The 26,534-nt window shown below is 35.7% G+C and overlaps 1 protein-coding gene across 1 annotated transcript in view; it reads left to right on the forward strand.

Annotated features, from left to right (window-relative positions):
- The window catches only part of NHLRC2 (NHL repeat containing 2), a 53,108-nt gene extending 27,854 nt beyond the window's left edge, over positions 1 to 25,254 (forward strand). Inside the window, exons 6-11 of the mRNA XM_016146366.2 lie at positions 8,852 to 8,951; positions 11,721 to 11,952; positions 12,368 to 12,490; positions 13,289 to 13,498; positions 14,526 to 14,745; positions 17,723 to 25,254. Coding sequence (XP_016001852.2) covers positions 8,852 to 8,951; positions 11,721 to 11,952; positions 12,368 to 12,490; positions 13,289 to 13,498; positions 14,526 to 14,745; positions 17,723 to 17,976 — 1,139 coding nt within the window. The 3' untranslated portion in view covers positions 17,977 to 25,254. The remainder of the gene's footprint in view (positions 1 to 8,851; positions 8,952 to 11,720; positions 11,953 to 12,367; positions 12,491 to 13,288; positions 13,499 to 14,525; positions 14,746 to 17,722) is intronic.
- Positions 25,255 to 26,534: the final 1,280 nt, after the last annotated feature.

The raw sequence follows: 26,534 nt of genomic DNA on the forward strand, positions 1-26,534 counted from the left end.
TTGGGTGAGTTATTTTTGAGATTTTCATGTTTGGAACTCTGTGTCCTAATAATCATGAGTTGTTTTAGTCACTCATAGTGGGGAAGGAGTTGGGAAGGGTAGAGGGAGTAGTACATCCCAGGCGCAGTCAGGAAGGGAATATGTTATATGTAGAGAAATTAAAAACAGTAGTAAAACCAACTACAGCTCAATCTTTTTATCACCATGCCTCGGCAATTCTAAATAATTTCATAGTTAAAAATACTCATTCCCACTAGGACCTACCTATCCTCCTGCCTCCCTGCCCTTGGTGCACCACTGAGCTATTTCAGCATAAATCATACAGATGGAAAAGTAATCTGAAACATATTAGTAAAATAGTCAAAGTGGATGAGAATTGTTGCCTTGGGATGCTCTTACCCTCCCTCAAGGAAAAAATTATGTCTACCTTTACTATGTGAGCCCCCAGTGATTTATAGGTAATAGTCCGTGTAGAATTCAGTTACTGATTTTTATATTTTGCAACATAAAGCCTCTTTTTAGTGTCAGTAATTGCCACAATAATGTTTCATAAGAAATCATCCCAACGTTCATATAACCTAAACCTTTGTTTATTGGTCACATATGGGGACACCTGACCAAGGCTAAGGCTTGGCTTGGTTCCAGGGTGCTTCTTAGGTGCAGATCTCCATTTGTTTCTCATCTTCCTTGGACCAGTAGCATCTGAGGCATATTCTTTTGGCAAAAGGCAGAAGCACAAGAGTCCAGTCACACATATTTTAAGCCTTTGTTCATGTCTTACCTGCTTACCTATTGTTATTAAAGCAAGTCACATAACTAAGCTCAAAGTTATGGGGCAGAGGTAGGTACTTTGCCTACAAAGCGGCCATGGCAAGGGTGTGGATGTATGATATTACTACAGAGGAGTGAAGAGTTGAAACCAATAATTCTGTCTGTCGTATACATTAGAATTTATATTGTTCATAAACACGATGTTCTTCACTGGAGGCTTTACTAAGTTGAACTTATTTAATGACCAGAGAGTGCTTAAATATTTTTCTAGGCTAAAAGTTTTTCAGTCATACTTTACTTTATGGCATGGAATTTCTAGGTTTTTTTGTTTTTTGTTTTTTTTTTGTCTCATCGATGATGCATCTAAATCGCTTTCCAAGAAAACCTTGGCTCTTTTGACCAGTACTCCTTCAGCTTCCAGTTGGAGTGATGTGTTATTTGAGGCTTGTGTCATTATTAAACTCAGTTTTAAGTAAAGGAAGTCCTGCCTTACTTAGCTCAACAGATCATTATAATCGTGTGGCCCTGCACTTACAGCTTAAAATAGCTTCACTTCAGGGTCTTGGCAAAAGGGGTAATCTTGAATGCACTTAAGCTCAGTGCCTTTCAAAATACTAAGAGAAAATGCTTTTCAAGCACTGTATGAAGGACCTGTAATCACAATGACTACGCTAGCCCGAGAGTTTGTAGCCATAGGTTGGTTATATACCCAAGGCGTTCAAGGTTAGGTTTCACGAGGTACTTAAACTTCCCATATCTTCTATTTAAAATGTAGGAGATTGGTCAGATTCTCTTCAGAGTTCAAAGTGGTATGTTATCCAAAAACGTTTTAAGAGCCACCTTTAATATGAAATTATTCTAAAATCTAATCTAATCCTGGATTAATGTATATTGTCAGAGTATGGGGAAATTGGATCATTGAATATTTGCTCTTCTTACAGTTGTTTTTACTAAACTATATTTCAGCAACATGCCATTCATTAAAAATATATCAACACATAAGCATCACATTCATTTATATTGATGTCTGTGTATGTGTTTCATATTATGTATTTCATCAAAACATAGCCCTATAGGACTTGTTCCTGTTTTGACTATAGTATTTGCTGGTAGTTTCAGTTATTACCTTATAAATAACCCCTCTGTATTATAGGTAGTTATACTTTTTCTTAAGTTTGTTTTTAAGCTCCTGGAAAATTTGACTATCATAACTGTGTTTGCATTGTTGTATGGACTGCTAGGAAACTTAGAGGCAAATTTATCTTTCGCAAAGGAAAATGGAAACATGACATTCAATTTTTAGTATTAGTATGGCTGCATCTCTCTTTTCTTCCCTATTTACCTCTTACTTCCATTTTCTTATTTTAAATGTATTTATCTTATCAAGGTTTATTTCTTTCTAAGCTACTTTAATGTTTTATGTAATAAAAGTAGAAGTGAGTAAATACAGTAGAATTCTTTACTGAAGTGATTGACTATAATAATGGTTCGATTAGAAAAAAAAATTCTGTTAACTATGGGAATCATAAATCTAGAAATGCTTTGTTTTAATTTGAGAAATATAAGTGTACAATTTTTAGCCAAGGTTTTGATGTAGCACCACACCTAATTCAACAACAATTTGACTTAGCTACTTGCCTTTATGAAGTCTTTCCAGAGTATTCAACTTTGTTTTCATAGAAACAGCTTCCTTTTTGCATTTATATTAAATTGGTTCAGATATATTTAAATTACATAATAGTAAAACTGGTTTAAACAAATGTGGATTTAAACGCAACTTGAAGGGGATTGTAGCTGAGAAAAATCGTTCTTGTAAACACTAAAGTTTTTTAATGCTTTCAGAATTTTATAGAATGTTTCTGAAATTCTACCATAGTTAGCAATTTGAGAGTGGATGGAATTATCAGGAGGAAAATATGAAAAATAGAATAGGTGTTATATCTTCATACATTAGGTTTTACCTCGAGGTAAATAATGAAGCATGGCTACACCTAGCAGCATGGACAAGTATCCGGAGTCTGTTGAGTAAAAAAAGCAAGTTGTTGAAGAGACCTACAATACAATTTCTTTTATAGAAAGTTCAGTAGCAAGCAAGACTAATATACTGAGAAATCCATCCAGACATAGTAAAATAAATATAAGAGAAGAAAAATGAAAAACAAATTTTTTAGATCAAGTGCTTCTGGCGAGAGAAGGAGGGGAATCTGGTCACAGGGGTGCACTAGCTTCCGAAATGTTTTCCTCTCGAGCTAGGTGGTGTGCGTATGGATGTTTAGTTATTAAACTTTGTAACATTCATTCACATGCATATTTAATTAAAAACTAAAGCTTATAAAAAGCAAAATAGATTAGGTAAAGAGAATGAAAAATAACAAGGACAAATACACAGTTAAATACATGCCCTACCAAGCAACCCAGTTAATAAAACATAGAAGAGATTAAGGAAAGGGACTTGAAATACCTCTGATTATTTTAGACATACACTTAATGTGTAAATATATGTGTATATTTTAAATAGTGTCTGAATATTTAACCTAGTTATTGCCATTGCAGTGATAAAATGCATAAATAGTTAAAGTTATTTTTACAAAAACGATTGTTTCATCTTCATTTTCGATTATCACTCTAAATACGGTCAGAACTATATAATGCACTAAAAATAATTACTACAATATGTTCATTTGGTCAGCAGAAACTTTCATGTTTCTATATATGCATGACTTGACTTGTGCCAGACAATAACCCCTGCTAGTCTCTACATAGACTTTACCTCATTTAGAATCATTTATACAAAGGATAATGTGCCCGAATCCCATTAACCTTCCTTGGCCCTTTAATCAGTATTTTCTCTACATGGAGGTTTAGCTGTTCTTATACAACCTTCAATGACCAAAATCGAGCTATTTAGTATGCTGATCTTATAATCTACAGTGTTAGTACTTCTGTGCTTAGATAGCATGCTTCTCAGAGTTCCATTAATATGCTGTAAAATGCCATAGAAAACATTAATCTTCTGCCACGGAATTTCCAAAGTACCCCTTTTTTACTGCAGATATTTTTGAGAAATTTTATACAATGTGACTAGTATGTTTTTGTTGAAATAAAAGTAATTTTTTTTTCATCTAAAATTTGAGAGATGATTCTTATACTATCTTACCACATTGGGTGTTTATAAGATTTTTTTTTTTAGTCAGGTAATGAGGAATTTACAGAAAATAACATTCACCATTATTAGGCATAAGTTCTATGAATTTCGACAAACACACACAGTCTTATAAATATTATTAGAGTCAAGATATAGAATATTTCCATCACCCCAGAAAGTTATCTCATGATTTTTTGTTCGGTCCCCCCACCACCGCGCGCCCCAGCCACTGGCGGTAATGTTTTTCTTGCTCCTCAGTACAGGCTTTCATGTCTGCCTTAGTTCATTTAGTGCAGTGCTTTTGAGATTCCTCCTTGTTGCATGTGTCAATAGTTTGCTCTTTTTTTATTGCTAAGTCATATTTCATTGCACACAATTTGCTTATTAATTCATCAGTTGATAAACATTTCAGGTGTCCGGTTTATGGCAGTTATGATTAAAGCCTCTGTAAACATGCATACAGGTTTCTATGTGGACATGCATATTTATTTCTCTTGGACAGATGCCTCAGAATGAAATTGCTGGGTCATATGATAAGTATGTGTGTAATTTTATAAGAAACTGCCAGACTGCTTTCCAAAGTGGCTGTTAAGAGTCCTGAGTATCCTTCTGGAGTATTGCTTCTGCCTAAAGAACTTCCTTTAACATTTCTTATAGCACGTGTGTGCTGACAGTGATTTCACTTGGCCTTTTTTCGGCAGGGGGAGGCAGATGGCGAGGGGAGTCTGGAAAAGTATTTAGCCTTCATATTTGAAAGATGTTTTTACACCCTATATGTCTGAATCAACTTTTTTTTCTTTGATATTTTAAAGAGGTCATCGCATTTTTTTATAGCTCATAGTTTTAAATAAGAGGTATGATGCTTTTCCTAGTTCCTTTGTATATAAAGTGTTATTTTTCTCTGGCTGCCTTCAAGATTTTGTCTCTCAGCAGTTTGATATGTCTGGAAGTATCCTGCTTAGGCTTCTTGAGTCTATGGTTTGATGTCTAATATTATCTGTGCAAAATTCTCACCCGTTATCTCTTCAGGTAGTTTTTCTACTCGTTTTTCCTCTTTTGGGGATTTCAGTTACTCATATGTTAGACTCTAATGTGGTATCCAACAATTCTTACATATTGTATTCTTTTTATTTCACTCGTTTTTTTCTCTTTAAGTTTCATTGTGGATAATATCGTAGAGTCGTTATTTCCTCAGCTGTGTCTAATCAACTGATGAGCATATTGAAGGAATTTTTCATCTCTGATATTTTTTATAGCATTTCTATTTTACTGTCTTATAGATTCCGTCTATCTGATGAAATTCCTCACCTAATTAGGTATGTTGGTCACCTTTTTCTCTAACTTAACGTAGTAAGCATAATAATTTCAAAGTATATGTCATATAGTTCCAAATTTCAGGTCATCTCTGAGTCTGTTTCTGTTGATTGCCCTGTCTCTTGAAAATGGTTTTGGTTTGGTTTTGGTTTGGTTTGGTTGGGGTTTTTTGTTTTGTTTTTGCTTACTTTGTGTCTTCTCATTTTTTATTAAACTCCAGTCATCTTGTGTAGAACTATAGAAGCTGAGATTGATAGTATTTATGCAGTTCTTATGGGAGGTTGAGTCAATGTGGTCGGAAGCTGGGCCGGGTCTGGGTTTTATTATTGCCTTGAGTTCTATCAATTCGCCATACCTTTTGAATTCCTCTAGCGGTGGGCTGGTGTTGCCTAAGCTTCGGGGATAAGATTCTGGAGGGTTTTTCTCAGCATTACTATTCCACCCTCAGCTTTCAGTCATCCTGCACAGCGAGCCATAGAGGGGTCTACCCCTGGGGATAAACTGCTTTTTGTCATTCTGTACTAGGTTGTGTTGGGGCTAAGGGGAAGTGCTCTCTGTTGTTCTGATCAGCCTCAATATGAGGGAGGCCCTGTGTGCATAAGTGTCCTTGAAAGTACATGGGCAACTTTTTTATTGTTCCTGTTTCTTCTCTCTGGCAGCTCAACTGCCTTGTATCTGTGAGTGGTTTTGAAGAGTTTTTCTGTTTCTGCCTCAGGAGTGGGGGAACCTCTGGTTGGTGTTATTATTGGGTCTTTGGCCTTCTCCCAGAGGTAGAGATTTTTTCTTCTACCCTTTCTCCAGTTGTCTCATTGGTCTTTTCCTGTGCTCTGGGCGAGTGACAGCTTCGCTGCTTTTTCCTAGCGGCTTAATGCTTTGCTTCATAGGCGATTTAGAGACTGTTAGAAAAAAACTATTTACACTAATGGCCAGTTTCACAGATGCTATTAAGAGGGTTCTAGTCAGCGGGATCTATTTTTATCATAGTTACGTAAAATAGCTCAAAATTTTTAAAAGCTGGATTGCAGGTAATGTTTTCATTTTCATGTTTCATTCACTTATTTTATTCCTCTTTTCTGAAGCTATTCCACTAATCCTAATTGATGAGTGTGATGGGCTTTGCCTTTTAAAATACTTCTAAAACCTTTTTAGCTTTTGGCATTGCCCCTTTTTAATTTGTGACTATTGAGAGTCAGTGATATTAAATGTACTCTTAATTTAAAATTGAAATGTTCGTGATTGCCACACTCTTGTTTGAACAAAACTAATACCTATACTCAGTGATACAGCTATGTGCTTTAGATTTCAAAATACAGGATGAACAGCATAAATTATTAATATGACACTTGTTAGTTTGATAGACATTATAAATGCCAGGCTACCTTTTTCTATTTTTTTTCAAACTCACTTTATTTGTAAGAACAAACTCTTCGACCCTCAGTGAAATGATCAGGCAAGATAAAAACTTGAGAGATGGTATATAGCATGGTAGTCATGAGATGGACTCTGGAGCCCGGCCGCTTGGGTTCTAATTAATTTCACGTCTTAGTAGTGTGACTTTGGACAAGTTACTTAGACTATTTATGCCTCAGTTTCCTCAAGTAAATTGAAGCTACTAAGCTTCGGGGGCGTATCGTGAGAATTACGAGGATTGACGTTTGAAAAGCACTACCGACTTCATCGGCTGGTACGTGGAACCTCAGACGCCTGAATCCTGACTTGACACAGCCTGCGCGTCTACGCTTTTCCTCATCCCTTGGGTTTCTTAAGGAAATCCGTACACAGAGACCAAAAGCAAACAGATGCTCACACTGTATTACTGTGAAACCTTTGCCTTCATACAGTAGACCCGAGTTGGCCTGTTTGGAGAACTGGATAACGGAGGCCCGATGTGGTCTTTCACTCACATATGTACCGACACAGTTCTCCTCTGGCAAGGTAGAGGCTTTAAAAGCATGTTATCTTCCAATAATTGCAGTTTTATTTCTAATCTTTATGCTTTTTTCTTTTTCATACTCGTTACACAAATTAGGACCTTCCTGTGATGCTATGTAAGTGTTGAGAGCAGCTATCCTTGTCTCATTTCTGCTCTCGGGGGAATATCGTAGTCCGCTCGGACTGCCATAGAATACCATAGACTGGGTGGCTTAAACAACAGACATTTATTTTCTCACAGTTCTGAGGGCTACAAGTCCAAGGTCAAGGTGCCAGCATGACTGGTTTCTGGTGAGAGCTCTCTTCTGGCTTATGGACAGTTACCTACACACTTTGTCCTCACTTGGAAGGGACAAAATACACTAAATGTGAGAAGCTTTAGATCTAGTTTTAAAGTGATTAAGCAGAGACTGAGTCTCCAGAATATATGGATGTCACTGTCACTTTTAATAGTTTGTGTTTATAAAAATATTTGATAATGGACAATTAAATTGAGATAAACTACTTTCATTTATATTTCATAGGAGAGCAATTTAGAATACAGAGAAAGAGGCAACATGTGAAATAAATATTTCCATTGGACTGCCTAGGTTCAGATTCCGGTTTCTTCCATTTGCTAGCTATGTGATCTTACCGAGTTACCTAACCTCTCTAAGCCTCAGTTTTTTCATCGGTAAAAAGGACCTCATAACACTACTTCTCCTGGGGCTTTGAGAAAACTTAAGTGATGATCTCTGTACAGTACTTGGCACATAGCAACCACAGTTTACAGAGAATCATCATCACCTTTTCTGTTGTTAAACTGAAAGACAATTGAAAGTAATACAAGGTAAGGAAATAAAGTTCCTTCTGGATACCAATTACTTTACTTTACATTAAAGAAAATACAAATAAAATAGCCTCGGCAAGATATTTCTTAGAGCATAGGATATATCTGACCAAATTTTTTTAGTTAAAATGCCTCAATTGTATCTGAAAGTAGCCTCAGAATACATATAAAATTAAAATATTTAAACTATAGAATTTGAGAAATAGATCCTTGTCATTGTAATAAACTGTAAATTAATTTTACAACTCTTCATTTTAATTTTAGTAAATATTAAGTTTTATAAATAGCTGTTTTGTACTATATTGTACTCCTGGCTTTTTTGTATGTCAACTATATCTTTCTTAAAGTTTCATAACTAAGCAGTGTATTTTAAAATAGCAATAGTGATGTATATCTAAGTTTAAAATCTAATGCTATAGCAGAAATATACATGTCTTAAACTATTAAAAGATAGATTTTTCCCATGAGAAATTGTTTAGAAAACCTGTTACTAAAACATATAAAGTAGGTGGTTAGTACTGGATATTTGACGGCCAAAGTTTCTTTGGAAAATATGTATCAATTCATTTCTTTTATCACATAAAATAGAAATTAAATGTTTACAAACATTGTTCCTGGACATATTGCCATTAAGAATACTTTGGATTTCTATGAATTTACAGATAAAGTTATAAGTCTAAAGAAGTTTATCTTAAAAAAAAATTTCAAAAACAGTTTAAAACATTGCACTGTTTTTATATTCTAGCAGATGATTTATAAACATCTTGCTCTTTTTATCTAATTTAAATTTCTCAAACAATTGGTGTGTTTTGTATTATCTAGATATGTGTATAATATTTACTGTTTATTTTTTTATAAAGGTTCAGAGGGCCAGAGGGATGACATTCTGTGGATAGCCATGGCAGGAACCCATCAGATTTGGGCACTCCTACTGGACTGCGGCAGACTCCCAAAGAAAAGGTAAGTGGCAGCATCTTTCTGGGTAAACTGCACGCCTCGGAGTTCACGGAATTCCCTTTCCCAGAGCCCCACGCTTGCCCCACTCACTGTACTAGTCAGCATATGCTGGGCTATATCCTCCCACAACAACCAACCCAGGTGCTCCTGGCGTTAAGACAAGGTTTGTGTTTTGCTCACCTACGCAGGTTCGCTGGGGAGCACTGCTCTGCCTGCCACCCGTGCTGGTGAAGCAGCCACCACCTGGATCTTTGCCAGTCATCCTGGCAGAGAGGTGGCAAGTAGCTTATGGCTCTTAGAGCTTCTACTCAGAAGTGACACATCAATTCTATTTAATTTCCTCAGGCAAAATAAGTCTCATGACCACACCTAACTTCAAGGAACCTGGGAAGAGCAATCCTGCAGAGGGTCTAGAAAGAGAACTGGAAACATTTGGTGGGTAGTGGTCGTTTAACAGGTAGTTTAGATATCCCCGATCATTGGTTCGGATACTTGAGTGCTGTAAAGCAGAGTGGGTGATAGCTCCAGCTTTGTAGTCAGGCCTGAGATTGAATCCTGGCAGTGCCACTCACTGCGTGAGCTTAGGAAAGCCACTTGGACTTTCTAAGCCTCATCGTCCTTATTTACATCTACCTCTTAGACCTGTTTTGGGAGTTAAATAACATGTGTGAAGAACTCCTATTGCCTGGCATGTACGGTAAATGTTGGTAGCTTTGTTGCTGCTGTTGAGGATATAGAGATGAAAAAGTGGTGTCTCTGCAGAGTTTGTCTTTTCGATAGAGCTTTTCCTCCTGTTCCTAACACCCCAGGTAGAACCGACCACATTCTCCTGAGTCACTATACTTCGCATGTAGTTATATCACTGCACTGGTAAGGCCTTTCTCTGTCCTGCTCCCCGCCTCTCTCTCCCTTCCTCCTTCTTTGTTTTTGGTTGCACTTATTTGTTTACATAACTATTTCTGCTTACTAGACTGCCTTTTTAAAAAAAGGGCCCTTATTCATTTTTGTGTCTCCTCTACCTAGGCTAGTACCCAGTACATAATAAGCACAGTAAGAAATAAATGAATAAATGTCAGTAGACGATAAAGACTGTCAAATTGCCATAGAAAGTGCCTGTCATCTCAGTTACTTTTATCAGTAGAATGGAGCAGTTATATCATCCAGAATATCAAATATATTTCAAATAGTGTATATGTGTATGTATTGCTTAATATGATGTTTGCAACACTTAATCATCCATCTTAATAAATATGTATTAAACTATCTTCTAAACACTAAGCTAGGCAATAGGGATGAAATATGTTCACTAATTAAGAATAAAATGAAAAGATATGATTGCTGTCCTCAGTGAGTTTACAGAGGAGAACAGATTAGCAAACAAACAAAACAGTTGACAGTATAGGCGCTGTGTCAAAGGAATCACTCCAGTAGTTCTTTAAATTGAAAGTGAGCCTTACATCAGGGGTCCCCAACCCACGGGCCCCAGACTATATTTGCAGCTGCTCCCCAGCAAGAGCATCACCCACTGCCTCAGCTCCATCTCAGATCATCAGGCATTAGCTTCTCATAGGAGCACTGGTCTCTGGTGCCAATAAGGTTGAGGGACCACTGCCTTACATAAATAAGAGGAACTCCTGATACTAGTTTGAGATACTAAGGAAAGCTTCCTGGAAGATGCTACTAAACTAAACCTGATAGAGGAGCAGGAGTTAGGCAGGGAGAGTGGAGGTTTTGCAGGCAAGAAATGACACTAGTGCTTTTATGTAAGGAAACTCCTTTTTAAATTGTTGAGCCTCCTTGTAGTAATTATTTTTTATTTATTTTTATAAATTCCTTAAATAAGTGGCCATATTTTATGTGTTCTATATGCCTTTGCCTCCATCCTCTGCTGCCTACCTAATTTCAACCTTGGGAACATATCAACCACTAAGTGATTGATGATTGTTTTAGACATTTGCTTGTTGTGCCATATTTGGTCCTGATTATTCATAGTCTCATTATTTTGCTTTGTAGTCAGCTTTTCTTCCCTCAACACAAGACACCACCGTGTCTTCCTTACAGTCCCTCTGGCATAAACTTAGAAACCAAGGTGTAAAACTTTCTTTGCATTACAAAAGGAATTGTTACAAATAATCATTGTAAATGATAGAAATTTTCTTAATGTATATAAGATACTGATTTGTATAATTGATTAGTTAAGCAACATAATCATCCTTATCAGTTTCTTAAAATGGGTAATGCTTTACCTGGGTATCTTTCAAAACGATTCTTTTAATTCCTTTTGCTAGTCTCTAATATGTACAAGTAAAACATTTTCAATGAAAATTTAAGCTTTAAGCTATCAAGAGCTAGATAATGTTTTTAATTCCCTTTCAGAACCTAATATTGCCTGAGGCTAATAGGTCAGGGCGTTAAGGTGGGATCCAGCTGTACCTGTCTCTGTTTAGAGGAAAAACAAAATCTATCCCCTCATGTTCATTATTTTTATAATTCTCACCTTGTCAGTGATTTCCTATCTGGCCATTGAGAATAGTTTCATTTTTGCCTATGTCAAAAAAAAAAAAAGTAGGTCTCCACACAGTGGATAAATAAGTTAATGATTAGAAGAACTACAGTAAGCTGACTTGAGAAATTTAACTAAGCCAAGATCAGTAGATTTTTTTTTTTACAGTGCTTATCACCATTGATTTTATCATTTACTCTCATTCGTTTAGTAATTAAATTGGACACAATGAAACTGTCAACTTCAACCAATGAACTTGTCTTTTTCAGTGAGTTAAAAAAAGGAACCTGCCTTCGATTTGCTGGAAGTGGAAATGAAGAAAATCGAAATAATGCATATCCTCACAAGGCAGGTTTCGCCCAACCTTCAGGCCTCTCTCTGGCCTCCGAAGATCCCTGGAGCTGCCTGTTCGTAGCCGATAGCGAGAGCAGCACAGTGAGAACCGTCTCCCTGAAAGACGGAGCAGTGAAGCACCTCATAGGAGGAGAGAGAGACCCCACGGTAAGAAAAACCAGATGGGCACGGTGCGCCCAGTCGCTTCCCGAGCCCGCAGTGTTCCGAATTGTGACCAGTTAATAACATTTCGAAGAGAGTTCTGCTTTACCCACAAGTCAAAGCAGAAGTCAAACCAAAGGAAATGCGAATATAAAGAAACAAGTAACAGAACCATCTAAGAAAAGTAAACTGACTCTACTTGATTACATATAACTGTTAAGGCTTCAGAGAGAAAGAAAGGATACAATCTTGATTACCAAGAGAAGTCTGAATCAAATGCTCAGCCTTATTTATATGAAATCAGACCTTTTCCCACTAACAAGTAGTCTATACAGCCATCTTAATTTTCACTTTACACCCTAACAGAGCACTGTAAAAATTTTAATACACACTGTTTTTCTCTTTTTTTAAAAAAAAAAAGAATTTATTCGCTTTTGGTGATATTGATGGAGTAGGAATCAACGCAAAGCTTCAGCACCCACTTGGAGTAACATGGGACAAAAAAAGGAATTTACTTTACGTGGCAGACTCTTACAATCACAAGGTGAGTCTTGACAGAATTATGTAATACACTACTTTTCATTTGTGGTATTTAAAATGCTGAAAATTCTGTGAGCCTCCTACAACTCCCACTCCTAAAATACAGAGAGGAATGACAGTCTTTGACAACTATATACAAGCATTTTCTGTTCTTTTCTTGGTCCTCTCTTTACAAAGAGGATATGATGGTACGCTGAGCTCAGGAAAGGACTAATAAACAGATTGCCAATGGCTATAGCCAAAACTGAATTGCAACTCACCAAATCCTAGTAACAAATTCAGTAAATAAGGAGAAGGCAGGTAGCAGAGAAAGTAATATGTTGACTAACAAATGAACATTTTTGAGCTGTTGAATAGTTGTAGTGCCTGTTAGCAAATAATTTCATTTTAAGCAGCATTTCCATTTGTTTCTATTGTACTGACCATTCAACTGTTTCCATTTTTATTTTATTTTTTAATAAAATCAGTGAGAAATATTCATATTTTATGAGTGACTATCAATTTAATACAGTTAGGACACAATGGGGAGTCATTAAGTTTAACAGAAATAGCAAATCCTCAGCCAGTGTTAGATGCTCATGAGAAGTCAGTTCAGTTGTGCCCCATGGTGAGAAAAAAGGACATTTAAATTTTTTAAATTTCATAAATAATTTCAAGAAAATATAGAAATGCCTGTTCCTTTTCTGAGATTTTTTAAGAATACTAATGACAGACAAATCCTCTGGCTATAATACTGCACTTTTCCATACTACAGACATGCGATCGAGCTTCAGGTACACCAGTTTTCTTCCTTTCTTTTTAGATTAAAGTTGTGGATCCAAAAACAAAAAGCTGTACAACATTAGCAGGAACTGGAGACGCAAGTAATGTTATTGGTTCCAGTTTTACTGAGTCAACTTTTAACGAACCAGGAGGATTATGTATTGGAGAGAATGGACAGTTATTATATGTAGCAGACACCAATAATCATCAAATTAAAGTGATGGATTTAGAAACAAAAACGATTTCTGTGGTAAGTAATCTTAAAATATAAGTTAAAGGGTATCATTCTGTGAATGAAACTAAGATACTCACAGCACTGACAGGTACTTTTGGTTAGTCCATCACTAGTGATGAAAAGGAAACATGTAGGTAGAGCAGTAAATGGATGTCAGTTTCAAGGATATCTTATTATTTTTAAAGTAAAAATGCCATTTGTGCTGAGAGTGCTTGAGAAAGATACTGTGAGTTGGAAAGAATTTGATGGACTTTCAGAAAAAAAAAAGAGGACTCAGATCTGTTTTTTAAATGTGTAGACATTCTGACACACTGCCCACACGTGTACAATGTGGGTTAGATTGCTTAGTTTTGTAATTTTATTTTTAATGATCCTTAATGTGTAATCTTTGTTTCCTATGATGATTCCACTACCAAATAATCTTCCGAAGAAAGTTCTAGAAGCCACATTTCTCAAGACATTGAAAATTAGAAGAAAAATAAGTTCTAATCAATTTTTAGAGATATGGACGTGGTCTCTAATAAAATTTTCAAGCTTCCCCTTGATGTGTCACATTTGCCTGAAAAAAATGCAAGAGTTATTTTTTCTAAAATTCTAAGAATTTCCAAGATATGTTTCAAAATAAAAATAAATTGTCATAACATAAATGTCATTTCCTTTGTCATAGACCTTTGATATAAGATGATTGACATAGTTGGCAATGAAAATTATAAGAGGATATAATTATATTCACTACATTTAAATTGATAGTTTTATTCTAATTTCCTACCATCTGTAAACATATTGGACAATTAATTGCGTTTCATTCATAAGTGTTGGTAATCTTTTTGCCAGGATTAAATATTCTTCTGAACCTACAGAATAATCATGAGGACATCTAAGTAAACATTTTAATTCAGACTAGAATGGCCATTAAGTTTCATTGAAAATTGAGATTCCGTGACATAAAACCTCATTTTAGAATGAAGTAAAAAATAAACTCTCATTCTACAGTTACTGTAAAGTACCTATGCTTTAATAAAAAGATTTTCTTATTTTCCAGCTCCCAGTCTTCATGTCTGAAAATGCGACGGTAGATGGCCCATTCCTGGTAGAAAAACAAAAGACAGTACCCATTCTTCCTAAATCTGCTCCAGCCATTAGACTTCCCCCAGTGGCTGCATCTCCAGGACAGACTCTTCAGTTCAAGCTAAGATTAGACTTCCCATCAGGAACAAAACTAACGGAAGGAGCACCTAGTTGCTGGTTTCTAACAGCCAAAGGTATGAGAATAACCTTGCAAATGCAAGTATTCCATAAATTCTTGTTTAATCTAGCAATCTTTCTCATTTGGTTATGTGAGTTTTTGCTCTGTAGTTGGGCAGGATTTGAGGAAGGTCATATGACAAAATAGGTCCAGATCTAACCCCACTTTAGCAGTTTTCTATAATCTTTGAGAGTCATTCCTCTTTAATTAAAAAACAGTGTAACTCACTCAAAATTAGTCATGATTGCACCCATTTGCTACTAAGCAAGTCAGTTACATGAGGCAGGCTTCTGTGGTCTCAGAATGATAGGTCCTTGAATATTATAGCTACGAAAAGTACCAAAAGACACCATCTATTCTAAACCTCTTTTATAAATGAGACTAATGGCTCAAAGAGTGATTATAATAAGTGCTCATTATGCTGATTATGATAAATGTTCAAGGGCGTATATTAAATGGAATTTGAATCCAGCTCTGCTTGTTCTTAGTTTAGTGTCTTTGTGCCACTCCATCTCAAACTTGCTCTAGGGGTTATTAGACCTAAAAATGAGATTTTTTTTTAAAGACATGAAATTCAAAGCCGCTAATTACACATATGGATGTTATAAAGGTTTCTAAACCTTACTCTCAGTTTCTGTACTTAACTCATCAGCCAGTGGATGAGCACCAGGCCGCAGGCTGTACTTGGAGTGGCACCGACACAGAGCACGCCATGAAGAGGTCAGAGGGGAGAGCAGGGACCAGGAAGAAATGAATAAGCAGGTAGGAGAAAGAGAGCTGAGTTTCCTAGAAGCAGCTGGTTTAAGGAGAGAGTGACCAGCTGTGCCAAGTGCAATATATTGTTGATAGATCAGGTAAGATAAGGACTAAGAATTGATCACTGATTTAACATTACAGAGTTAGTTGATGTGCTCAACTGGAGCTGTTTCAGAGTGATGGATGAGGAGATGCCTGATGAAAGCAGGTTAAAAAAGAGTAGAAGAGGACCTGGAGAGAGTGAATACAGACAGCTCTTTCAGGATACGAGACAATAGAGCAGTTGATAGCAGGGGAAATGGAGTCGAGAAAACACCGTGTTTCTTGATGGCAAAGATCCAGTTGAGAAAATTGCTGATGGTAGGTGGCGGGGGCGGGTATCCTTTAAGATGTGAGAGGGGAGGGAATGGCGTGCACAAGTAGAAGGCTGGCCTTTGCCAGGAATGTGGACGTCTGCACAGGAAGGCGAGAAGGTCCAGTGGGTGACCCAGAGAGCTAGATGGATGGCTAGGCAGGTAGGTGCAGGTGGAAGTTTTCTTCCAAATGCTTCTGTTTTCTTAGTACTTTGAGAAGAAGGCTGTCAACTGGGTGAGAGGCGAGAGGGTTCTGTAAGTTTAAAGAGGAACGAGGTCATCTGTGAGGCCATGCAGTCCCAGGAGGATATTTGGAGCTAGCTTTGTGTACAGAATACTCAATCCCTGGCCATCCCTCAGTCCTCTACAGGTTCAGAGCAAGTTCTCAACTGCCAGTTCAACTGCTCTGTCCATTGGTTGGAAAGCATTGCATCAGCTGGAGGTCACTGTTAATTTTTCTGTGTGAAATTAAAGAGCAGTGTACTGGTTTTCAAAATAGGATTATTGACACATTAACATGTTTGTTATAACTGTCAAACATAAATATTGAGTCATAAAAATATAAATATGGATAGTTTAAAGGAAAGTGAAAAAGTCTGTAGAGCAAATTCTTAGCGATTTTATCACTTGTCTAAAATATTGACTCCATTTTTATTGTATGGGGCAAATAAGGTTTCAGGCAAGACTTGTAATAACCGAAAGTTTTTGAAATTATTTTATGGGGTACATTTGTATACCTATGATTAAAGGACATTTTTTTTTTCTTGGCTAGTTGGAGACAGAAACACTTATTTTTAACTAAATTTTGGTCTGTATAAACTTAGTTTTTAGCATATGCGAAGGTTTTAAGCCAAAAAAAAAAGGCAGCATAAAAGCGCCATTAGCATATTATAACTTTCACAAATCCCATGTGTGATGTATCTGAAAAATATCTAAAAAAACATTTTCTCTGTTATATTTCTAGAATTGGACATTTAAATAGCCCAATTTACTTTCCTGTTTGATGTCAAATATAAGCTCCCCACCAATCTGCTATCTAGCAAAATCAAACATTAAATAAAATAAAACATACTCCTCCGTTCAGAAATAAGCAAAGAAGCCCAGAGAATGTTAAAAGAATTGTTTAAAAGCTCCTACATAAAGGTTCTGGACTTTTTAGATTCTCACCTTTCACCTTCTTTTTACTCTTATTTGGCATACTTTTTTCAAATTTGATTTTTCAGTCAACAGATTAGAAGCACCATACTAAAGAAGAGGTCCAATAAAGGCAGATGCTGACTCATCCTGAGGTCAAAAGAAAGACAGAAAAGCTAAAAAGTAGTCCTAGAATCTTTTCACAACTCAGTAGATACATCAGTCTTTACACAGATAGTCATTAGATTGTGTTCGGTATACTCTTAAGAAGGCAAGAGAGCGTGTCCCACATTTCCCAGATGCTGGTTCTTGATATCTAAGACCCTCTAAGGCTGAATGTGCACATGTCCTTCCTCAGTGTGACATGTGCGTGCCTTCTGACAGAAGGTACTGCGTGAGTAAAGACATTAAAAAATTTTTTTTAATACTAGAAGGTTAAAGATTTAGCAGCTTATTAGACTTGATAATCTAAGTCTGGAAGAGTTTTATGTATTAAAAAGAGGTAGACAGAATCTCTTAATTTTTATATTGTTCAAGCCATTAGAATAACATATGAAATGTTACTTGTTTCTTTAAAAACCAGTGTTATTTATTAGTACCTTTCGATATTCAATAATTCACCATAATCTTAATTTGCAAGTCACTGCAGAGTTATATATATATTTGTATTCCGTAGGTTCTGTAGTTTTCATATTATATTACTAAACACTTTTATCTTATACAGTCTTAATTTACCTTTTTACTTTCAAGGCAATGAATGGCTTCTTCAAGGGCAGATACCATCTGGAGAAATAGAGAGCATTTCCAGTCAACCAACCATTCAACTGCAGATCCCTGCAGATTGCTTATCACCTGAAGCTGTTATATCTATCAGCGTGCTGCTTTATTACTGTAGTATGGACGGCAGTGCCTGCATGATGAAGGGAATTTCGTTCAGTCAGCCTTTACAAATAACCCATGCACAAGGTTGCACAGCTCCAGTAGAGCTCAAGTATGTATTTTAGCAAGCTAGCTAACAACCCGGTCTCCACAGCTGCCTGTTCTCCATCCTCACTGTAAATTATGAAAAGAAACTTTTCTGCTGCCACTGGATACCACAAAGCCCACTGCTCAGTTCTAGCAACTGATAAAGCTATACTCCTTATTTAATTATTTATTATAAGCAGATTTCTTCATTCTGGCCGTGTACCAGCTAAATCACTGACCATCATTTGAACCATGATGTTATAAATGATGCTGCTGTTTAGCACAAGACTTAAGTCCACACTATAGTATAAAATAGTATCATGAGATAATTTACAGTGATTACTGATAACAATAATGATAGCAAATGTTTTAATCTTTTTCTGTCTTTATTAATAGTAAGCAGCACATTTGAATGTATAGATTTCACAGTAACTTCAAAGAGAACCTAAGATCCAGTCCATATGTTGGTATAAGGATACCCAGCATTCAAGTCATACGGTTTGTTTTAAGCCTCCCCTCCGCAAAAAAAAAAAAAAAAAAAGTCTTTTCATCACAGTAGACACTTAAAAAGAGTGCCTGGGTGGTAAATATGTCCTTTGTTCTCTTCTATGATTTGCTCAGTTGAGATATATTTAAAAGAGAATTTTTATCTATTTTTATTATAAATTATTTACTATCTTAACATATTAATGCCTTATCATTCTGTACAGAACAAGTTTAAGATGGAGTCTCTAAGGTAAACAGACTCACTTCCTTTAACTGTTGTTTGAGTGAACAGTCTTACCAGATAATGAACAAGTCCCTGGAAGTATGACTCTCAAGGAGAAAGGGACTTAAGGATACATTCTGTCTGTGATACTGTTTAATGAAAAAGAATTAATTGTGCCAGCTGAATCTGATGTATGTATATATGTTATCTTAGCAATTCACATTTAACTTGTAAGCATTAAATGCAGATTTGTTGGGGTTTTTTGGTCACATATTCAGAATTTAAATTATCATGTATTGTGATGTTTTTAAGAATCACTGTTAAGCCTTCAAAGTGAAAATGTCAATGTGATGCACTTTCATGCCATTAGTATGTGTAGTATATCCTAATATATTACTCTTTAAAATATTAAGTCAGAAGCATACAGTGATTTGATGACACTGTTTTGGGTTTTCTTTTTAATCCCAAATGAAGACATTGCAAGTTTTTTTGTTACCAGAATTTCTCTTTATAACTATTTAAAAGCCTATTCTTGTTTTTACTAGAACCGATTCAACATGTTTATGCTGTAATAAGCTTACAAGATTTTTTCAAAAATCAGGTGAACCATATTTATTCAGTAAATATCTATAAAAAATAATGGCATAATATACCTTCCCACCTTAAGAAAAGTGCTAAATCTGCAGTATAATCTTTTAAGTACCATCATCTGCCTGTTTCTGTTTTTTTGAAATATAGTTTTGAACATACTATTCACTTTTATATAGGTTACCTAAATCTCTGAAGTAAGGAAATGCATAGATCAAGACTTTGGCTTAATTTGTAAGCTGCTAAAGCTATTTTAAAGAGATATAAGTGTAAAGTTAAAGGAATCTTGTTTAAAATTATATGTAATTTCCTCATAACCTTTTCTCTCCACAAAAAATGTTCTGTAATAAAAGGATGTATGACATTAATCTCTTTTATGGAGAACAGGCCATAGTCATTTTTTAATTTCATTTGCTTATTTTACTTATCGTTTCCAGTTGGACAAGATGAGAATAGTTTGGCTTAATCTTTTCCTATTTAAAGACATATTTTCACTCACTAAAAGAAGTTTATACAATTTTAACTTGCTAATTCAGATGTACTGATAATTTTTCAGTATTGCACATAAACATACAGTATGTACTTTCATGTACATTAAAAATCCAAAAGTATTCCTTAGAATCTGTTAATGTTCCCTTTGCCTAGGTTATTTAATATCAAGCTTATACTTTACTTTGGAAGTACAATTTTAATGAACATTATTCTTATCCAGCCACCAGTCTGCATTGTTTTTTTACATTCAAAATATTTATATTAGTATGATTTTTTTATAAATCATACTAAAGCAATATAAATAGGTTCCTAGAATTTATGACTAACATAAACCTCTTCCTCTTAGAAGAAGTACTAGAAGATTTACTTTTAAATTTTTCTTGATCCTTGTCTGCCTTGTTTTCTATAAGAATGTCTGCATTTTTTTAATTTTTGCTTTTCTTTGTGCATAAATTATGATGTCCAGTGATAGTTTAAAGAGTAAGATTTTGGTGTAAGTTACTTTAGAGCGCCAGTAATGTATGTAACGCTTTGACATAATACCTGGAATCTGTCCTAAAGATTCTGCTGGTTTCTGTTTTTTCCTCCTTATTTGTGATGTCGTTTCACAAGTGGTAGGACTTTTTTCTGCATTTACTCAGGATTGATATGATCCCTGAAAAGAATTTTGCTTATCTTGAATATGCTGTCTCAAGCAAATATTTAACTATTCACAAGGAAAAACTTTACAGTTTAAAAACACATAAATGTAACTTTGGCAAAGTTCAGTGACTGAAAAACAGTTTTCTTCTCTACTGTTTTAATAATTATAGTACTGTCAGGCCTCTAGAAAACTATAACTCTTAACACAGCTAAAAAACTTTAAGATATATGAAGTATGTATGTATATAGCTACATACAGATAAAAAGATCAACTAAAGAATTTCTCACATAAATTTCTCTTACGATCAATATATTTTTGAGCTCATACCACTGAAATAAGTTACTCTTTCTGTATTTCCAGAGTTGGAATATTTGGGAAGATATTGATAATACCATCTCTGTAATAATTTTCTGCCTGCACAAAATTTACTATTTTATATCTGCCAATTAAAAAGACTTTGGTCTAGCCACCGTGTTTGGCATCATGTTTAAGATCATGAAAAACTAAATTCTGTAGTTCACAATTGCATAAAAATATATGCAAAGGGCTATGTCAACAATGGTTCTCCCAAATGGTGGAATTATGGATATTTTAAATTCTACTTTTCTATATTTTTTTTCTCAGTGAGCAATGTGTTATTGTTTAAAAACCCAACTGGAAATTTTTTGTAAAGATTTTAAATGAACTGAATAGTAAGCACTATAACTTTTCAAATGTCACTTTTATTACCAAAGATCAAAACATAGTTTAGAGCTCCTGGATTACCAGGTTTAAGTATGTGATCTGGTGAAGACAAATGATTATGGCTTTTTCTTCTGGTCTTTTGTGTAATGTAATGGTTAAGAGCAGGGACTTTGCAGGCAGTTGGGATTCTAACCCTGTAAAATGAGGCCTCTATACCTACCACAGGGGGTTACTGTAAGGATTCAGTGAAACTGTTGATAAAGCACTTGATAATTAATGAAACTGCTAGTTATTGGTTTAGTTAATAATATATGACCATAAGCACGTGGCTTGACATTTTCTCTGCCACCACAATTTCTAAATGCAACTATTTCTTTGTCAACTATTTGATATTTTAATTATTCTCCATAGAGTTGAGGTTCAAGAGAATTAGTTTTATAATCAAGCATGTTGCTAGTCTATACACAATGTTATAGTGTTGAAGAAGTATACCTACAGTTTTATTTTTTTTTAATTTTAAGACCTTTTAGAACTACGAATGATAAACTTCCTTTGAAAGGGTCTAAACATACTCACCCTGAACCACATTCCTGTACCACACTCTGATGGTGCTTTACAGAATCTTCAAAGTGCCTTCATGCATGTTGCCTCATTGGAGCTTCACAGTGTCCTGATGATCAGGCAAGTAGATGTTACGTCCAATCTGCAGAACAGGAAACAGCTCTGAAATGCAGGTGACATAGCTCGAGATAGAGCTCCTAGAATAATGCCCGATGATGCCAGAGCAGTGCTTGGCAGGAGCAGTTACTTGGCCAGGCTTGTTAAATAACCACGGGGTCAGTAGTGAGGGATGGATCTTTTGTTCGAAAACATCTGCTTCCTAGCTCTACTCAGACGTAGAGGGAAAACAAACCACAGAATTAGGAGTGCTCATTTTCTTTTGCAAATGCTTTCTTGAGCTTTTGCGGGATTTAAATAAAATAATAATAAGAGTAACAGCTAAATTTATTGAGTGCTCACTCTGTGTCTGCCACTTTTCTAAGTGTGTGAGATGTATTAACTATTTAATCCTCACAGGGCACTTTATGAGGGACTATTCTTCCTTATTTGTCTGATGAGGCAACTGAGACACAAAGAGGTTATAAGGAGTTTCACAAACAGTTAATATCCCACATTTAGGAAGTGGTTGAGCCTGACGAGTCTGCTCAACTACCATGCTGTTGTGCCTCATAAAGTAGTTTTCTTAAAAACAAATCTTTCACAGTTATATATAGTAACCAGTCAATCCAAGGAACCAAAAAAATCCTAGTGATAATTGGTTTTGAAAGTTAATTTAAATCCATTTAATTATATAAGCTTTTTGGACTTTTCATTATACTCTCTTATCCTTCAAGGTTTGGAACAGTCTGTATAATTGATGTTCTCCAAAAGAGCTTCTGTACCATTCTTTCTTAAATTCAGATATTGTCCAAAGTTTTTCTTGGCGGATGGATGTATTAAGGAATTAAATAGCTTTTCAGTGTTAGTTCCAAAAATGCTATTTTAATTTGTTTTCAAAAGGTATAAGATCCAGTCATGAAGTACAACTGAATTAGCACAGAACTGTCTCAAACCTCAAAAGCTTATTTATATTTAAGAAAATTTTAATAATTAAAGTGAGCTCTAGAAACATAATGGTTGGCCGGTCTGTTAGCACACACAAAGGCCTCTGTTAACTTACTTTGTAAATAACACTGGTGTGGAGACCCCACCCACCAAACAGTGACTTGAATGTGTGCAATTCTATTAAAGTTTTCACCAGGTCAGCCTATTATTCCAGCTTTAGATATTATTAAAATCAATGAGGTAAAATGCTCCACACCACCAATTATGATCCATGATCATCCAGGTTAAAGAACATAAACATCTTTTCATTGTTAGATTTCTAACTTAAATAACATTAACATTTGTTAATTTTGTTATAAAATCCCATTTCTAAAACCCATAAGGAACTATACAACAGCTTAAAAAGGCAATGATGGTGCCGTACTTTAGAAGTGGAAGTCACTGTTAGTCACCAGGATCACCTTTTCCTCCTCCTGTGGCAGGTGGTTTATTTAAATAAATTCACATTAACCTTAGTCACCATTTCATCCTGAACCATTAAGTTTGTATTTTCCTATTTCCTTGCAATAGGGTAACATAAAGATTGGCATTAGAAGTTAGAGGCTCAGCTAATCTGCCTGTGAGCGTTCCACATCCGACAAGCCACGGGCCCTCTGGCGTGCTGGGCGGCGGAGGAGACGCAGCTGCTGGCTTTCCAGCGATCTGACCACGTGACCCGGGTCCAGGCCCCGGCTCCTCTGACTGCACCCCTTCCGTTTCCTAGGGTGCTGATGCGGTCTAGTTCTTCTCAGAGGTTAGAGTTGGAAAGTGGAAAACCCTAGATAATCGCCGTGGGGTGTTTTGCCTAGTTATGGTCATTCATTGTTTGGTGTGTCCCTCTTTACTGGCATGTCGCTCCCTAGTGTACCAAAGGATGTTTCATTCTGTTGAAAGCTCCACAATCAAAAGGAAAGAATTGCAGTTATTTCCACATACACTTCCCGCCCGTACCAGCAGCGGCACACTCGCTGAAAAGCACTGCCCAGCACGACGGAGAGCTAGCTAAACAGCAGGCCCGCAAGGCCACATCGCCGCAGGTGTGGCGGGAATCCCGGCCTCCGCACAGCAGCTTACACGCCTGGTGTTTTCAGCAAGACAGGGTTAAGCAAAACTAGCAGATCTTTTTGTTTTTGATGTTGAAAACTTAAAACTATGAATTAAATGGACAAACAGGAGGTATTACCCTGGGTTACACATTTATATTTGAAATAAAGTGAGAAGAGACTCCATAATACCAAGTACAGAAAAAAATTTAGCCCTCAGATTTAAACATGCCCAAATTAAACAGTATTTTTACGATTATCTGATGTGCTGTGCTCATGAAAAATACATGTTAAAGTATATAGGGCGAAGCATTAGTTGGTAAATTATGGTAATGAGGAGTAAAAATAGACGTGTTCCTTCCTAAAAATATGGGACTCCGCCATGTAACTCTTTGCTGTTTTTAGAATCTGTAGTCATTATTCTTAATCCCACCAGAAATGTAGTCATCCTGTGAGCATGCAGTGTTCACTGTCGTGTTCGTCATGGCATTCGGACTTAACCAGGCTTTGTTCGTGTAGGGTTGAAACACACTGTTCCCGCCAGACTCATGTTCATCTCCAGACTTATGTCACGAGCAGACTGCCCCTCCCCCCTGCTCCTTCCCCACACTGTGGGCTTCCCTCACTCTAAAAATAATAGAAATTTCTGTCGTTTCATTGAGGAACCACAGTTACACAAATAAGTACAGCAGAATGATTTTGTTGTGGTAAATGTCTTTTCTGGAATCCCTAATATCTCAGTTTGCAAAGAAGAGCAGTACCCTTTGTGACTTTAAAATTAATTTCTCTCTACTTTGAGGTATACCTGCCTAATTATGTTTTCCATAGGTTCATGTAAAAAGAAGTTTGACGTTCTCACGGTTAGGGTCCATTGAGAGCCAGTTTGGAAATGTTTTACTTTCCGTCATTACTTTACATGTGGATTATGGACAAATCAAAGTTTTCTATGATCTATATCACAGAACTATATATATAAAATCATAGGTATTTACTTTCAAATTTTAACATTTCATTAATTTGTTAAACTTCAGAGACAAATCCTTTCCCTCTTCTGTGTGGATAAAGTTGTGGTTTTATTTCTAAGAGTAGACTTGGTCTGCTGTGCTGACTTCATATCTGTCATTCCAAAGGTTTATCTTTTTCTTCAAAGATAAAAAATGCAATGGAAATTCAATTTACGAGGACATATATTGATATTTCTAGACATGGTCTAGTTCTAAAAGAATTTACTCGGTTTGCATTTTTTAAGCATTTCATGTAGACAGATTAATATATTTTTATACAATATTTCTACATTTATTTCTAGACTATTTTCAGTGATTTTTTCCAAGTGCATGTTAACAGAAGATGGTTTGGAACGAGTGTGCAGTGGCCTTCACCACCAACTCAAAAGAAGCGTAATACATGTGATTATAGAACAAGAATGTGTTTATACTGTACACTGAAATCTAATGACTTTTCTAAAGCTTTGTATGTTTTTTTCATGAAACAGATTAAATATTTTCTCTCTAAAGCAATGTTTCTGCTTTTTAATATGCTGTGTCAAGTATATCACAAGGTAATTTTACTCCTTAGAAACCTGTAAGTCATGATTCATTTGAACTTTTGGGAAAATGAGCTTAATACTTAGTTTAAAATTATGCAAGCAAATAGTTCAAAACAAAATGCAATCATAATTACAATAGATTTTTTAAAAATACATTTAGAAAAGGTGATCTACTCAGTAAATGGTATTGGGAATATTTGGGGGAAAAAATAGATCTCTACTTGACACTATACACGTTTGAAAAGAATCAGTGACAATAGAAAGAAAAAGTAACAAAAATGCCAGAAGAAATAAAAGAGAATATAGTGTTGAGAGTGGGGATCTAAACAATAAAAAACTACAAGCTCTTAGATACTCAGTTGGTGGTTGGCAGGGGAGGAGGATAGAAGCAAAATGGGTGAAAAGGGTCAAAAGGTGCCATTAAAGCTCCAGACACAGACATGTATAGATGTGCATAGCCACATATACGCGCAAATGCATGGTCCTTGTTTGCACAATAAAAGACCATAAAAATGACCATGCAAGCTGGAACAGTGCAATCTTAATGGAGAAAATATGATTGTTCCATGATCTTTAAAAGTGTTCGTTAAAATATTAAAAACTCAAGTGTTAATTATAAATACATGGAAATTTTTTTTAAAAGTTAGTATATTATAATTTAAAACATTACAGATATTGAAAATTAAAGTTTTTCTTTGTAAGGAAACTTAATAAGACTATTTGACCAGTGCTTGCTTGCTTTTCATCATAAAATTTGTGATACAGAGCAAGTATCTTCTCTGCCATGGCAAACTGTCATACTCCTAAGTTGAATCAGCTAACATTTTCATCTTTGCCCTTTCAATATTGTGCTATATTTCCATGAGTTCCTTTAATGTGGATTTTTTGTCAGAGTCACTTCCTCTGGGACATCATCCTTTTCATCACAGCTACTTTCCTGATTTATGTCGATAAGTTAATCTTGTTTCTCTTAGTATCTGGAGTCCCACGGTCATGCCCATGGTCAGCTATTTTTTCTATAACTCTCTTTACATTCAATTCAGATTTCACTTTCGGTGTTTTTACTTTTCATTTCTTTGCTGTATTTTTGTCCCATAGGCCAATTCCCTCTTGATTATCCGTTTTTATAAAATGTCATGCGGTTCTATCACTAAGAAACAAGAAGGCAACACAACAACACGATTTGTTGTCTGCGCTCAATAATGTACACTGACCAGTCACCAACAGACTTCGAAAAAAGTGACATT

The sequence above is a fragment of the Rousettus aegyptiacus genome, unplaced genomic scaffold (genome assembly GCF_014176215.1).
Source record: "Rousettus aegyptiacus isolate mRouAeg1 unplaced genomic scaffold, mRouAeg1.p scaffold_m13_p_6, whole genome shotgun sequence".
In the NCBI taxonomy this organism is placed as follows: domain Eukaryota; kingdom Metazoa; phylum Chordata; class Mammalia; order Chiroptera; family Pteropodidae; genus Rousettus; species Rousettus aegyptiacus.